The following is a 13,192-nucleotide window of genomic DNA, read 5'->3' as shown; positions in this document are numbered from 1 at the left end:
TGATGCATCGCAGAAGCCTCAGACTATCCCCTAGGTTTTTTGGACCCTTCCAAGTTTTACAAAAAATAGGAAAAGTGGCTTATCGTATATCTTGGATCCATCTTACATTCTACATTTCGTAGTTAAAGAAGAGGGTGGGAGAGAATGTTACCGTCATGCTAGTGCTACCTCCCGTCAATGACCATGGAATCCTTCGCCCTGAGCCCAAAACGGTATTGAATCGTCGAATGGTAAAGGCTGGCAACCAAGCTCGAGTGGAATTATTGGTGAAGTGGCAGGGGCATTCGAAAGAAGAAGAACCGTGGGAACCATACTCAAGGCTGAATAGTATATTTTCCCACCTTGTGGGCAAGGTGTTTTAAAAGGAGGGACAGTGTAACAAGCTTGGACGTGGACTGTGAAGGAATGCGATCTAGGGTTTGCACGATGGCATGAAAGGGAAATGGGAATCAGGGAGGAAGGCCAGAAGCTTCTCACGCATGGAGGGAATTCACTTGAGTCAACGTGTTCAATCGTCTATGCCTTTAGTTTACTTTCTATGTTTTTAGTCTAAGAAGACCGTGGGCCATCTGTTGGGTCTTTAGTCTTTTATTAAGTGGAGTCTATTGAGTCTTTTATTAAGTGAAGTGGGTCTTGTATGGGATTGAGCTCGTAATAGCCAGACTTGGGTATTTTTATGATTTTTTTTTTATTTACTTTATGATGTAATGGGCTCGGCCCAAGGCCTAGTAAAAACAAAGCAGTAGTATATGTTTACAAGGAACTATCTGTAATGACATTTAAAATCTAATATAAAAAAACCCTAATTTTTCTTTGGCCTATTTTTCTCTAGAGGCGCTCCCCTCAAAATGAGCCATCTCTTCCATTTCCATTTCTCTCCTGTTTCAGTGATTTTGTTACAATATTTAAGTAACTAACTATGTTTATATGAATACATAATTATCCTTAACTAGAAGTTACTACGGAACCATGTGTAGCACAAAGTCAAGAGAGCTCTAGTAATGGTCAGAGTTTAGTCCAGCATCCTTTAGTTCGTTTCACCATGATTTTAACTTTTTTAAGTAGAAACATTAAACACCTTAGCTTGAACGTGAAACATCGTGTACAATGGAAAATGATTGGGGGTGGTCGATCAAGAATCAAATGGAATAGAATTTTGAAGACGATGGTGTTTACCATACAATATTAGAAAAAAAAAAAAAAAAAAAAATAGAAGGATGAGATGTTTCGTGACCATGACAATAAATTTTTCCGTTCAATTGCAGAATAAAAGGAAATTAGAAATATGTTAATAGTAATTAAATAGTTGGAATTAAGATGTTTTATAGAATTTTAAAAAATAGAGAACAAATAAAATAAAAATATTATAAAGTTAAAATATTGTTAGAATATAATTTTTTAATTGTATTTTGTATTTTGTTTTGAAGTTTGATAAAGTTTTAATTATTAAATAAAAAAATTAAGAATTGAAATTGAAAGGTATTTGTGTTCGAGTGATGTTTAGATGTTGAGTTCATTGAAAGGTATTTGTGTTCGAGTGATGTTTAGATGTTGAGATGAACTCAACATCCAAACGGGACCTAAATCAAATTCATAGGATTCGACTAATTTCCGCACTTATATTTGGGTACTTCAAACTCGAGTCCTCCAGTCCTGTCAATTCATTACTTCAAGATCAAAGAAAGAAGAACAGACTTCTCGTCAACCCATAAGGTTGCATACATATATGAAAAGGCAGCACGAGAACAAATAATTCTGTGAGAGAGTGCTCTAATCTACAGTTTTTAAAGTACCCTTCACATTGCTAACCAACAAATTGCTAAAGAAGACACAAAAACTAATGAAAAATCTCTAATGCCAGCTTCTTCCTATTCACCTCTGCGCAAGGGAGGGATCATATGCTCCTCCTGGGACAGAGGCACTTCCAGCACTAGGGACAGATGCACCAACAGCAGCTCCATTGCCAGTGCTATAAGGAATCATCCCATCTCCCGCTGGCCCAACATCCATCTGAACAAGAGGCCTTCCAAAGCTGTCAACATAGGCGCCAGCACTTCTTATAGGAGGTGGGTATGACGAATCTGGATTCATATAACTACCACCACATAGGTTTGGAGCTATTCATGCAATTTCAACACAGGCGTTAGAAACAAACATCTAAATAAACTATCTGCTACTGAGACCATCATATATACAGGCAAGAAAAGTTACCAAGTGCTCTATTCTCAGCATTCAAGACCTCGGCACGCAAGTTTTCCAATTCTCTTGCCATTCCAATTAGATTCTTCTCCATTGCTTGCAGTTGCTCCACTTGCTCTATGTTAATTCCTTTTTCATACTCAAATGTGGTACTGTTCACCCAAACAACAGATTTTCAGAATTATCAGTCCATGTTAAAACACTATGTAGATTCAAAATGAAAAATAAGGTGGAGAAGATTCTTCGGTATCTAAAATATTTTTGTCTATAAGCTTCATTACCCTTCCATCAATCCACATAACATGACTAAAGGGTCTGTGCAGAGAAATATAACTTGAGTTGAGAGGCTTACGAAACAATGATTTCATTCCACATTTTTATTCCGAAGGGCACAAGCAATCAGGGATATCTTCAAGATATGACTGGAATCATTGGATTCTGATAATCCAAATATTAAGTACAAGGCCGCATTATTGCAATTCAATTATTAGCGAGTTGACACCTTGTTAGAATATTGTTAAATTACATTTAGTAAGGACTTCTTTGCTTTACATGCACGAGTAAGGTCTTTTCAGGAAACATCCATGAAAGATACTTAGAGCATGACTCACCGCAGCCTTTGGTGTTCTTGCCTCAAACTGTCAAGTTCAGAATGAAAATCTGGTATATGCTTTACATCTATCTCGGCTTTCTGCAATTCCTGAGCGGCCTTCTGAACATGGGCAGTCAGCTCTTGTCCAGCAGCTACCAAGTTCTGAGCCTCCATGTGGGCCTTTTGTAGGTCCCTCTTCACACTCTCACCAGCTTTAATATCTTCTTGCATTTTTCTCATCTTATCCTGCAAAATTCTGTTCTGTATATCATGTTCCCTCTGGATGCTTCTTATGTGGTCACTGATTCTATGCACTTCCCGCTGAGCAACAACAAGCTCCTGCTCCAAAGTCAGATGAGTGGCTGCCAACCTACGATTCTCCCCCGCAAGTCTTTCTATTTCAGCTGCCTGAACAGCAATTTTATTCTCCAACAGTTCAGGAGGGCGTGGCTCCAATAGGCGCTGCCCAGAAGCAGTAAACAATCCAGGAAATGGACCATGCCGGATCATTCCTGAAGCCTGGACAGGATGTCTTTCAAAAGCTGGTGGAATTTGTCCTCTTGCAGCCATCTGTAAGAAGACCCACTCAGACCAGGGCAAATATCAACTATGATTTACACAATCAGAGTCCTGAGGTGCAGCTATCTGCATTTTTATCGAGACAAGTGATCAAACCTATAAAACAAGTGATCAAGCTAAAATTCAGGCCCTCCTTAAAACTTAGGAGAGAGAACCAGACAGCCCACAACACTAACTAACAGGATTACCCACACAAATCAGCAACATAAGAAAATATTACAAAGATCACAATGCAATAGCAATATTTCCAAACAGATTAACTAGATGGAGTTATAAATATATACATATATATATATATATATGTTAAAAAACTATGAGCATCCTTGAATATTTGCATTATCAGCAAATCATTAGCGAACTGGAGATAAAAGCTTCTAATATGATTGGCCAACTTATTTTCCCTTCTAATTGATGCATTTGACTTAAAAAGCCTCAAAATCACCCACATGAAATATGCTCCATTCCATTAGATAACCACCTGAAAATTTTAATTGCTGATGTCATCCGAAAGGAATAGTTTTGCTCCTATTGGATGAAAGTCAAAAAAGACATCTTCCTTTAGACGCCGATGACTGGAAAGTTGTAAGACAGTTTATGACCTTGCTGGAGTCATTGCTGCTGTTAAATACTTAAATTTATTGCTATTATAGTAACTGTATAAAAAAATGCATAACTAATTATATTGCCCTGATATTTTGCTATAAACCCCCCATAAACTACCATTGCCAACTTCTTCCCAATTGGGGGGCACGTATTATTATTATTTTTCCTTCTAAATGGGCACATATTATTCACTTGCACCATCACTTTTACTAACAGTAACAAGTTAGCAATATGTGCATCGTGCTTCACATTCAAGCTGAACATGATCCCAGCCAAGAGTATAGAGGTCCATCCATATCTACGTAAACAACTTGGTTTACTCACAACAAGTGGGCAGCAGCCATGCTCTTTCTAAAGCCGTAGAGCTGACTTCTGTTTGTTTGTAATGTAAAAGTCACTCCACAACGGGATTGAAACACTCAAAGTAAAATAAAATTTCCAAATTATCTGAATTAATATCACTTTCCTTCTATCCTTTCAGCTGAATTTTCTTCGATTGTAAAAATGAAATCATATGCACACTCTCTCTCCTTTCTTTTTTTTTTCCGCCTTATTGTCAAACAGAAGCTGTCTCCTGGACAGATGCTCTACCCGAACAGTAAGTGGATTCTACTCATATTTCTAAATACTTAAAGCACTGAACTTTAGGAAGAGGTAGAGTATTTCCCAAGTAGGGAAAAGTTTTGCCATCAGCCAGTAATGATTAAATCTCAAGAAGAGCAGGTCGATATTATCCAAGAACGCCACTTCCCAACAATCTCTTACTTGCTGTGCAGAGCACGGAGTACAATAATGCCTGGCATTCCCAATCATACGATTTTATCACAAAAAGAGGGCAGCAGGAAGATAATACGTGCGGCCAGAGAAATTTACAGACAAATCCTGTAACGGGAGTAAACCTACATATCAAATCCCAAGAGAGAGAGAGAGAGAGAGAGAGTTGATTACAAAGAAGTATAGGAGCTGATGACTCTGAAGTCTGAACACCCAAAACTTCTATATCGGACAGGAAATGATTGAAATGAGCTTATGGGTAATTGGCATATTTCACGAAGATTATACACTAAATTAACACGATGATGCCAATACTTGGTGAGCTTAATAGCTTCCCAAGCACGCATCTTTATGCAAATGCGAGCCAAAATCAAATTGACTGATCAGATAACATGGGTGATATCAGATAAAGATAATCAAGAAGAGGCAATACGATAACGAAATCCAAACCCAAAATCAAAGGAAAATAAAATGAAGAGAAACAAAAGGGAAAAAAAAAAAAGAAAGATCACAAGAAGAAAACGAGCCAAAACAAGAATTAGAGTCGAAAGAAAGAGAGATACGTACAAGGTGCAGTGCTGGGCAGGGGGTAATCGAGTAAATAGAATACGAACAAGCGGTCGTATTTGGTTTGGGGAATGGGATAATAAATGGAGACGTTGGCGGTGATCAGATTGAGAGAGTCTGCAGAAACCGGAGGAAATAGCTGCCGACGTCTGGTCTGGTACGGAGATGGGGATTTTTCTGGCTGTAGTTAAACGACGAAATTGACAGCCGTTTTGGGACTTAAAGAAAGAAAAGCAGCCCATCTTTTAATATATATAACGGTAGCCCACCAGCAATACTAGGGTTGAAAACAGGCCCATAAGGTTTAGCGTTTGTGTCCATAATAAGAGAGAAGCTACTCGTAACCGCCTAGGGGAATCACAATCATGGAAAAGCCGCATCCCACATGGCAGAATTGAAAACGACACCACTTTCTTTTTTGCCCAAACGAAGTCGTTTCCCCTCATTTCAGACTTCCATTCTTTCATCTTCCCCCACATGAACGATTCCCACCATTTCTTCCAATCATTTCAGAGCCCTTTCGTTCTCCAGAACCCATAAAGCGGACAACAGCTTATATTCAAAAATTAGAGAAAGAATTAGCAAATAGAAGAAAAAAAGAGGAATAAAAATCTAGAAAAATTCATGGCCTTTTCGCATCAAGTGGGTTCCTCGTTGAAGCACAAGTGGTTGAGGTACCACATGGGATTGGAAGAGGAAGGAGGAGGAGGAGAAGGGTAAGCTTCTTTCTTTCAATCTAAATGCTCTGCAGTCGAAATGGGATTTGGCATTTCTCAATCACGTGGTCTTCTTCCTTTCACTCAAAATGCTCTGCAGAAATGGGTTTGGGCGGCAAAAATACGACGTTTCCCCCCATTTCTTGTCACTTACGAGGCCGCGGTTAATTTCTGGACACCAGCATTCAAATGAACTTTCAGATAGAGCAACAAGAAATGGTCAAAACTCAGCACCCTATCTCTGTAATTAACTAGTACATATCAAACGAAAACCCAAGCCAACTTGGGAGTGATAGGGTCAAAGAAAGAGATCGAGTAGAAAGACAAAGAAAGCCCACGTTATCGTACTAGTAAGAGTTGGCAAAGAAATTCAAGAAATGGCAAACAAAGCTGCAAAATGATGCTGGGTGTGGCCAATACTTCATCTTCTAGATCCGAGACCTCTTTCTTGCCCTTTATTTTCTTTTGTTTTTTATTTTTTTAATATATTTACTAACGTGGCAAGTGCCGATTCCCCTACGGTGGCAACTGCCGGTTGTCTATAGAAAAACTCCCATAATAATATGAGATTGGGAGTCCATCAAGAGCGGTTTTAATGGCAGACAATTGTGACACAGAAACAACTCAGGATCAGACTGATCATATGTTGGAGCTGTGAAAGAGCACGCCTCCAAATGGATGTGTTAGGACTGGACTCATATCATATGATATCCTCCTCCTCCTCTATAAACATTACATTTACATTAGAACCAACCAACAACCGAAACATCAAAATATTTTGGTAATTAAACAGCCATATATATATATATATATATTATTTTCTATGCGCTAGCTAGCTGTTTGAAATTAAGATGAGAACGCTCCTTCAAACTCTACTTGCATGATAGTTATCCGAAAACCAAAAAGGAAAAAGAAAAAACAAGTAATAAAAGGCCGTGCGTGGAGGGAGCATGCATGCAGTTTCGAGATGTCTGTCGAAAGAAAGAACTGGAGCTAGCTGCTGTAAAATTTTCTAGCTAGCTAGCTGCATGCACGGCCATTCTTAATAATATATTGCATCGACTGTCTTGCATCTCCAACAGGTTTACGCAACATAGAAGTCATAATGTTTTCGATCCCCGAAAGAAATGATCAGAACTTTATCTTGTGTTTGTGAGCCACCTGTACGTAGACTCCACTATGACGAGTGAGTGGGGAATAAAATGTAAATGGGTCGGCACCATCCTAAAATTATTGTGTCCACCCAATATTCCACCTAGCTACCCACGTGACATATAAAATTTATCATATCAGTACTGTTCTCTAACCTACCTCATACTCATTTCAACCCACATACCCCAGCATGCATTTGCATCCACCAGCTTCAATTTTTTAACCAGATTTAAGTAAAATGCCCCAAATTCATCACAATCCCTGATAATAAAGCAAGACACACCTGTGCTGCTGCAGTCTACTCGCTCACCACTTCACATGCTCCACCAACCTCGCTATCTATCACTATAAATAGCCCTGCTTCTCAACCTCCCCCTCACACTAATTAAACACATTAGCACAAATAGCTAAATTTTAGAGTACACTATTTTTTCCCAGTGTTCCAAACCTCGATTGATATACTGTTGGCTCTTTTGGCAAGTTGGCCTCAAATCATGGGCAGTTTGAAGTGCTTTGCTCTTGTTGCTTTACTCATTTCAGCCTCTGCAATGGTGTCTGAAAGCCGAGTGGCAAGAAAGAACCTGGGCTTGGACCTTGGTGGCATTGGAATTGGTCTTGGTGCAGGGCTAGGCATTGGACTTGGAGGTGGAAGTGGTGCAGGCTCGGGTGCAGGCTCTGGTTCTGGGTCTAGCTCAGGGTCAGGTTCAGCCTCTGCCTCGGGATCAGGTTCTGGGTCAGGCTCCTCTGGCGCTGGGTCTGAAGCAGGCTCATATGCTGGATCTTACGCTGGGTCAAGGGCCGGATCAAGATCAGGATCAGGAGGCAATCAAGATTCAGGCTCTGGTTCTAGACATGGTGAAGGTTATGGCGAGGGTTCTGGGAGAGGAAGTGGTTCCGGTAAAGGTTATGGTTATGGTGAAGGTCATGGTTATGGCTCAGGATCTGGGAGCGGAAATAGAAAATAAAGTTGCTCTAATTTGCTTGGAATGAAAAGAAAAGAAAAACATAAAATTGCACCATCTTAAGCATGAATAAATAAGTAGATGATGATCGTCGCGTGCTCTATGTATGTCCATTTAAGAAATCTACACTCTATACATATAGTGTATGGTGTGTAGATGATGAATAAAATTTTTCTTAAAAGAAAAACATCTTACCTAAGAGAAGATGTCCAAGTTCTCACTAAAGAGGCCCTACCCGAATATCTTTAGTCTGTATACGTCGTCAAAATCTCTCTAATATATGAAACAAGGAAAGGGACAAATATTGCTACTTGCTAGTGGACTCGTTATGGTTGAAAGCAATTGCTTGCAATCATTCAATTTAATATGTTTTTGTTTTTTTTTAATGTTTGAAAGCATGCAATTGCAATCATCCAACTTTTAATTAGTTTGAGAGCAACCATAATTATCCAATTAATTTAAAATATGATCAATTTTGTTTTTTAAGAAGAGAAAATGAATCTAATTTTATTGATTACCCTCACTTGTAGCGAATAAATACTTTGTACAGATAATAAAATTTGGGCTTAGAATGAGAATAAGTTAAAGCCCAAAATCAAGTTCTTAAAAAATATAAAAACCTTATATAAAGTTTACAAGAAGATTGAGAAAAAAACCTAGAAAACGTATGCTCCATTTGGATTGAGAGATGAGATGAGATGATTTGTTAGTCGTAGTGAGATTTGTGAATTGAGATGGTTTTTGAAAATTTTGTATGTTTGGATTGGAAGTGAGATGAGATGATTTTAAGTTGTTGAAGAGGAAATAGACGTGGGTCCTATAAATGATTGTATGGTATTTGTAATGATTTTATTTTATTTATATAAATATATTTATAAATAAATAATAATATTCTTTAAATTACATACCCAATTTTTTTTTATAATATAATTCATAATGAAATGCTAAGATGACAATATTTTTATAAAATCAAATTCTATAAAAAAATATCAAATAAAAATATTTTTTAGACCACAATATTCTTAAATAATTATGAAATATTTATAAAATCAGTTTATTTTATATTTTTATTATTATAAAAATTACGTATCGAGTAATAATTTATTAAAAAAAATTGTGTATAGAATTGAGAAATTAAGTAATCTATCACAACACCCACAGTAAAATAAAATTTTATGCTTACTACACCCTTACAATCACAATATTTATGATATTCATATCATCAAGAGCAATTTACCATTCACAATTGCTCCTGGCTGCCCATATAGAAATGGTAATGTCATCCCTGATTGCAACCATAGCTAGGGCTGATTCAAACGTCATGTTAGGATGACGTATTGAAGCTATAGCGTCACCAACCGCATGACCATTCGGATTGAGCCGCATGTTCCTCCACGCCTTGAATAAGAAGTCGTCCAGCGTCATCATTCTAATAAAATTATGTAACATACAACATGCAATGATCAGTAACCCTTACCTCCCACTGAATACGCAGACATAAGTCTTAATAGTCAAAATCTTGATTTCAATATCCCAAATGTACATTCTATTACACCACGAATGGTTGAATGATGACAATTAAAATAATCTTTATACCCCTTAAATTTTTGGTGATCCTGACAACCACTTCTATGATATCTTTCTCTCTTTATTTATGCTTATTTGTTATTTATTTTATAGATCAATGCGAAGAATACTGTATTCAAACTCGAATCATCTCATAGGCTGGCATTCTGGTGTGCAAATTTAAGGCATTAACAATAGTTATCCAAAAACCAAAAAAAAAAGTAATAAAAGGCCGTGGAGGGAGCATGCATGCACTTTCGAGATGTCTGTCGAAAGAACTGGAGTTAGCTACTGTAATATTTTCTAGCTAGCTAGCTGTATGCCCGGCCATTCTCAATAGAGTATTGCTAGAGCCACCGTTGGTAGCTCCCGTTAGGAAGTACCACTAGCTTTAGCATGTATTTTTTTATATGTTTTTTTTCAATTATTTTTTACGAAGATTTTTTTAATACTTTTTAATATTTAAAAATAAATAAATAAATTTAGAATATTATTAAAAAATACTTTCTTAATCATAAAGTAAAAAAAAATCATTAAAAAATACTTCTTTAATTACTACTTCGTAATTAAGAAAGTATTTTTTAATAATATTATAAATTTTTTTAATTTTTTTTAAATATTTAAAATTATTAAAAAAATCTATATAAAAAAAAAATACATAAAAAAACACATTCTAGAGCGGTGGCTCTAGCATTATTGTTCTTAATAATATATTGCATCGAATGTCTTGCATCTCCAACAGGTTTACGCAACATAGATGTCATAATGTTTTCAATCCCCGAAAGAAATGATCAGAACTTTATCTTGTGTTTGTGAGCCACCTGTACGTAGACTCCACTTTGACGAGTGAGTGGGGAATAAAATGTAAATGGGTCGGCACCATCCTAAAATTATTGTGTCCACCCAATATTCCACCTAGCTACCCATGTGACATATAAAATTGATCACATCAGTACCCAAATACCCCTGCATGCATTTGCATCCACTAACTTCAATTTTTTAACCAGATTTAAGTAAAATGCCCCAAATTCATCACAATCCCTGATAATAAAGCAAGCCACACCTGTTTCCCACTTCTTGCTGCTGCAATCTTCACATGCTCCACCAACCTCGCTATCTATCACTATAAATAGCCCTGTTTCTCAACCTCCCCCTCACACTAATTAAACACATTAGCACGAATAACTAACTTTTAGAATACACTATATTTTCCCGGTGTTCCAAACCTCGATTGATATACTGTTGGCTCTTTGGGCAAGTTGGCCTCAAATCATGGGCAGTTTGAAGTGCTTTGCTCTTGTTGCTTTACTCATTTCAACCTTAGTAATGGTGTCTGAAAGTCGAGTGGCAAGAAAGGACCTGGGCTTGGACCTTGGTGGCGGTGGAATTGGTCTTGGTACAGGGGTAGGCATTGGACTCGGAGGTGGAAGTGGTGCAGGCTCGGGCTCAGGCTCAGGCTCTGGTTCTGGGTCGGGCTCAGGGTCAGGTTCAGCCTCTTCCTCGGGATCAAGTTCTGGGTCAGGCTCTTCTGGCGCTGGGTCCGAAGCAGGCTCATATGCTGGATCTTACGCTGGGTCAAGAGCCGGATCAAGACCAAGACCAGGAGGCAATAAAGGTTCAGGCTCTGGTTCTGGACATGGTGAAGGTTATGGCGAGGGTTCTGGCAGAGGAAGTGGTTCCGGTGAAGGTTCTGGTTCTGGTGAAGGTCATGGTTATGGCTCAGGATCTGGGAGCGGAAACGGAAAATAAAGTCGTCCCCTATCTTAAGCATGAATAAATAAGTAGATGATGATCGTGACGTGCTCTATGTATTTCTATTTACGAAATCTATGCTCTATATATGTAGTGTGTGATGTGTAAATAATGAATAAAGTTTTTCTTAAAAGAAAAACATATTACCTAAGGGAAGATGTCCAAGTTCTCACTGAAGAGGCCTCGCCCGAATATCTTCAGTCTGTTATACGTCGTCAAAATCTCTCTAATATATGAAACAAGGAAAGTGACAAATATTGCTACCTGCCAGTGGACTCGTTATGGTTGAAAGCAATTGCTTGCAATCATTCAATTTAATATGTTTTTGTTTTTTTGTTTTTAATGTTTGAAAGCATGCAATTGCAATCATCCAATTTTTAATTAGTTTGAGAGCAACCATAATTATCCAATTAATCTAAAATATGATCATTTTTTTTAAGAAGAGAATGAGATTCTAATTTTATTGATTACCCTCTCTTTTAGCGAATAAATACTTTGTATAGATAATAAAACTTGGGAGGTTACAAGGAGAATAAGTTAAAGCCCAAAATCAAGTTCCTGAAAAAATAAAAAAACCTTATATAAAGTTTACAAGAAGATTGAGAAAAAACCTAGAAAACTTAGTGTCTAATAGTAGAAAGACCTACACGATCTAAAGATAATAGAGCAATCATATGTTTAGAGAGTTGAAAGAGAGATGAAAGACTTACTATATGTCCTATTGCACCATAATTTGATAAACTGTCTACTAGCGCATTACCTATTTTTGTAAACATGATTAGTATTGAAAGAAAAGTCATTCTAAAATGTAAAATATCACCCCAAATGTTTAAGTAAATTTCGGGAAGAATAACCTTTATTAAGCCAATTAATCATAGTGAGGGAATCAATTTCAACAACCAGATCAATTAATTATAGGGAGGCAAAATCCATTTGACCAAGATAAGTCTTTTTGTCCTAATAGTGATCCGAGAGTTATAGAAAGAATTGAGAACATCAATATTGATGTTCGACACAATATCTTTAGGTTTCAACAGGGGTTTAGCTCTCATAGCCACTTCTTAATCTTACTAATAATTATAGTGGCAGTAGTATTAGAACCCTCGAATCTTGTTCTATTACGAGCTAGCCATAATTTCCAAAAGAGAAGATATAGTAGTTTGGCGGTCATTTATAGGTAATAAATTGGCTTTCAGTTGTTAATTTCTTTTCGAAAAATGATATTTGTAATTTTAGGATGTGCAAATTTCTTGTAGTCTCTATGAAAAAAGTGGGTAAATCTGAAACCCAAATGAAAAAAATCATTTTTTTGAATGGTGGACCCGACTTTTTTTCAAAGGAAGTATATAAGGTTTGCACACCTAGGATTATATCTAGTATTACTCCTTTTCTTCACCTAATATAGCAAAAGAAATGTACCACTTGAAGAAAACTCCTTGTCGAGATTCTGTGCACCCTCAGAATTAGTCAGGATGCTATTCCCAGACACCCGTCAATAAAAAAAACCCATTAATATAGCAAAAGAAATGCCTGTATACTTTAGGCCTGGTTTGGATAGCAAAAGCCTCCAACTTCATCTTAATATTCAAATACCATAAACACAAGTACTTTTCAATTTCAGATTTTCGACTTTTTCATTTAATTATTTCCTAATCATTATAACTTTTCTAAACTTCCAAACTTCCAAACAAAACACAAAAATAATTCAATTTTTTCAAATCCAAAAACAA

At 37.0% G+C, this 13,192-nt stretch overlaps 3 protein-coding genes across 7 annotated transcripts; 2 read left to right on the top strand and 1 right to left on the bottom strand.

Moving 5' to 3' along the window:
- Positions 1 to 1,628: 1,628 nt before the first annotated feature.
- On the bottom strand, positions 1,629 to 5,868 carry LOC121263425 (protein FLX-like 4). Of its 4 annotated transcripts, XM_041166302.1 has the most exons (5): positions 5,315 to 5,867; positions 4,739 to 4,872; positions 2,811 to 3,361; positions 2,212 to 2,351; positions 1,629 to 2,117 (listed from the first exon to the last, which is right to left on the bottom strand). In XM_041166302.1, the coding sequence occupies exons 2-5, from the start codon at positions 4,784 to 4,786 to the stop codon at positions 1,873 to 1,875; spliced, it is 984 nt and encodes a 327-aa protein (XP_041022236.1). In that variant the 5' UTR covers positions 4,787 to 4,872; positions 5,315 to 5,867; the 3' UTR covers positions 1,629 to 1,872. The 4 variants fall into 4 exon arrangements, with proteins under 4 accessions (XP_041022236.1, XP_041022239.1, XP_041022238.1 ...); XM_041166305.1 differs by lacking the exon at positions 4,739 to 4,872 and having other exon boundaries at positions 2,811 to 3,466; positions 5,315 to 5,868; XM_041166304.1 differs by lacking the exon at positions 4,739 to 4,872 and having other exon boundaries at positions 2,811 to 3,436; positions 5,315 to 5,868.
- Positions 5,869 to 7,550: 1,682 nt separating this feature from the next.
- LOC121263269 (cell wall protein IFF6-like) lies at positions 7,551 to 11,639 on the top strand. The gene is made up of 2 exons (XM_041166069.1): positions 7,551 to 8,225; positions 11,496 to 11,639. The coding sequence occupies exon 1, from the start codon at positions 7,677 to 7,679 to the stop codon at positions 8,145 to 8,147; it is 471 nt and encodes a 156-aa protein (XP_041022003.1). The 5' UTR covers positions 7,551 to 7,676; the 3' UTR covers positions 8,148 to 8,225; positions 11,496 to 11,639.
- On the top strand, positions 10,869 to 11,477 carry LOC121263268 (putative glycine-rich cell wall structural protein 1). Of its 2 annotated transcripts, XM_041166068.1 has the most exons (2): positions 10,869 to 11,220; positions 11,314 to 11,477. In XM_041166068.1, the coding sequence occupies exons 1-2, from the start codon at positions 10,983 to 10,985 to the stop codon at positions 11,457 to 11,459; spliced, it is 384 nt and encodes a 127-aa protein (XP_041022002.1). In that variant the 5' UTR covers positions 10,869 to 10,982; the 3' UTR covers positions 11,460 to 11,477. The 2 variants fall into 2 exon arrangements, with proteins under 2 accessions (XP_041022002.1, XP_041022000.1); XM_041166066.1 differs by having other exon boundaries at positions 10,870 to 11,477.
- Positions 11,640 to 13,192: the final 1,553 nt, after the last annotated feature.

The sequence above is a fragment of the Juglans microcarpa x Juglans regia genome, chromosome 4S (genome assembly GCF_004785595.1).
Source record: "Juglans microcarpa x Juglans regia isolate MS1-56 chromosome 4S, Jm3101_v1.0, whole genome shotgun sequence".
NCBI classification, from domain to species: Eukaryota; Viridiplantae; Streptophyta; class Magnoliopsida; order Fagales; family Juglandaceae; genus Juglans; species Juglans microcarpa x Juglans regia.
The sequence above is the reverse complement of the archived record's forward strand: the minus strand, read 5'-3'. Positions and strand labels throughout refer to the sequence as shown.

Excerpts from the sequence above, each read along its gene's own strand:
- LOC121263425 (XM_041166302.1), bottom strand. The coding sequence starts at position 4,786 with ATGATTGGGAATGCCAGGCATTATTGTACTCCGTGCTCTGCACAGCAA. Across the intron at positions 3,362-4,738 it reads CTCCGTGCTCTGCACAGCAA|ATGGCTGCAAGAGGACAAAT; the intron begins GTAAGAGATTGT and ends GTCTTCTTACAG. Across the intron at positions 2,118-2,211 it reads TGCTGAGAATAGAGCACTTG|CTCCAAACCTATGTGGTGGT; the intron begins GTAACTTTTCTT and ends TTGCATGAATAG.
- LOC121263269 (XM_041166069.1), top strand. The coding sequence starts at position 7,677 with ATGGGCAGTTTGAAGTGCTTTGCTCTTGTTGCTTTACTCATTTCAGCC.
- LOC121263268 (XM_041166066.1), top strand. The coding sequence starts at position 10,983 with ATGGGCAGTTTGAAGTGCTTTGCTCTTGTTGCTTTACTCATTTCAACC.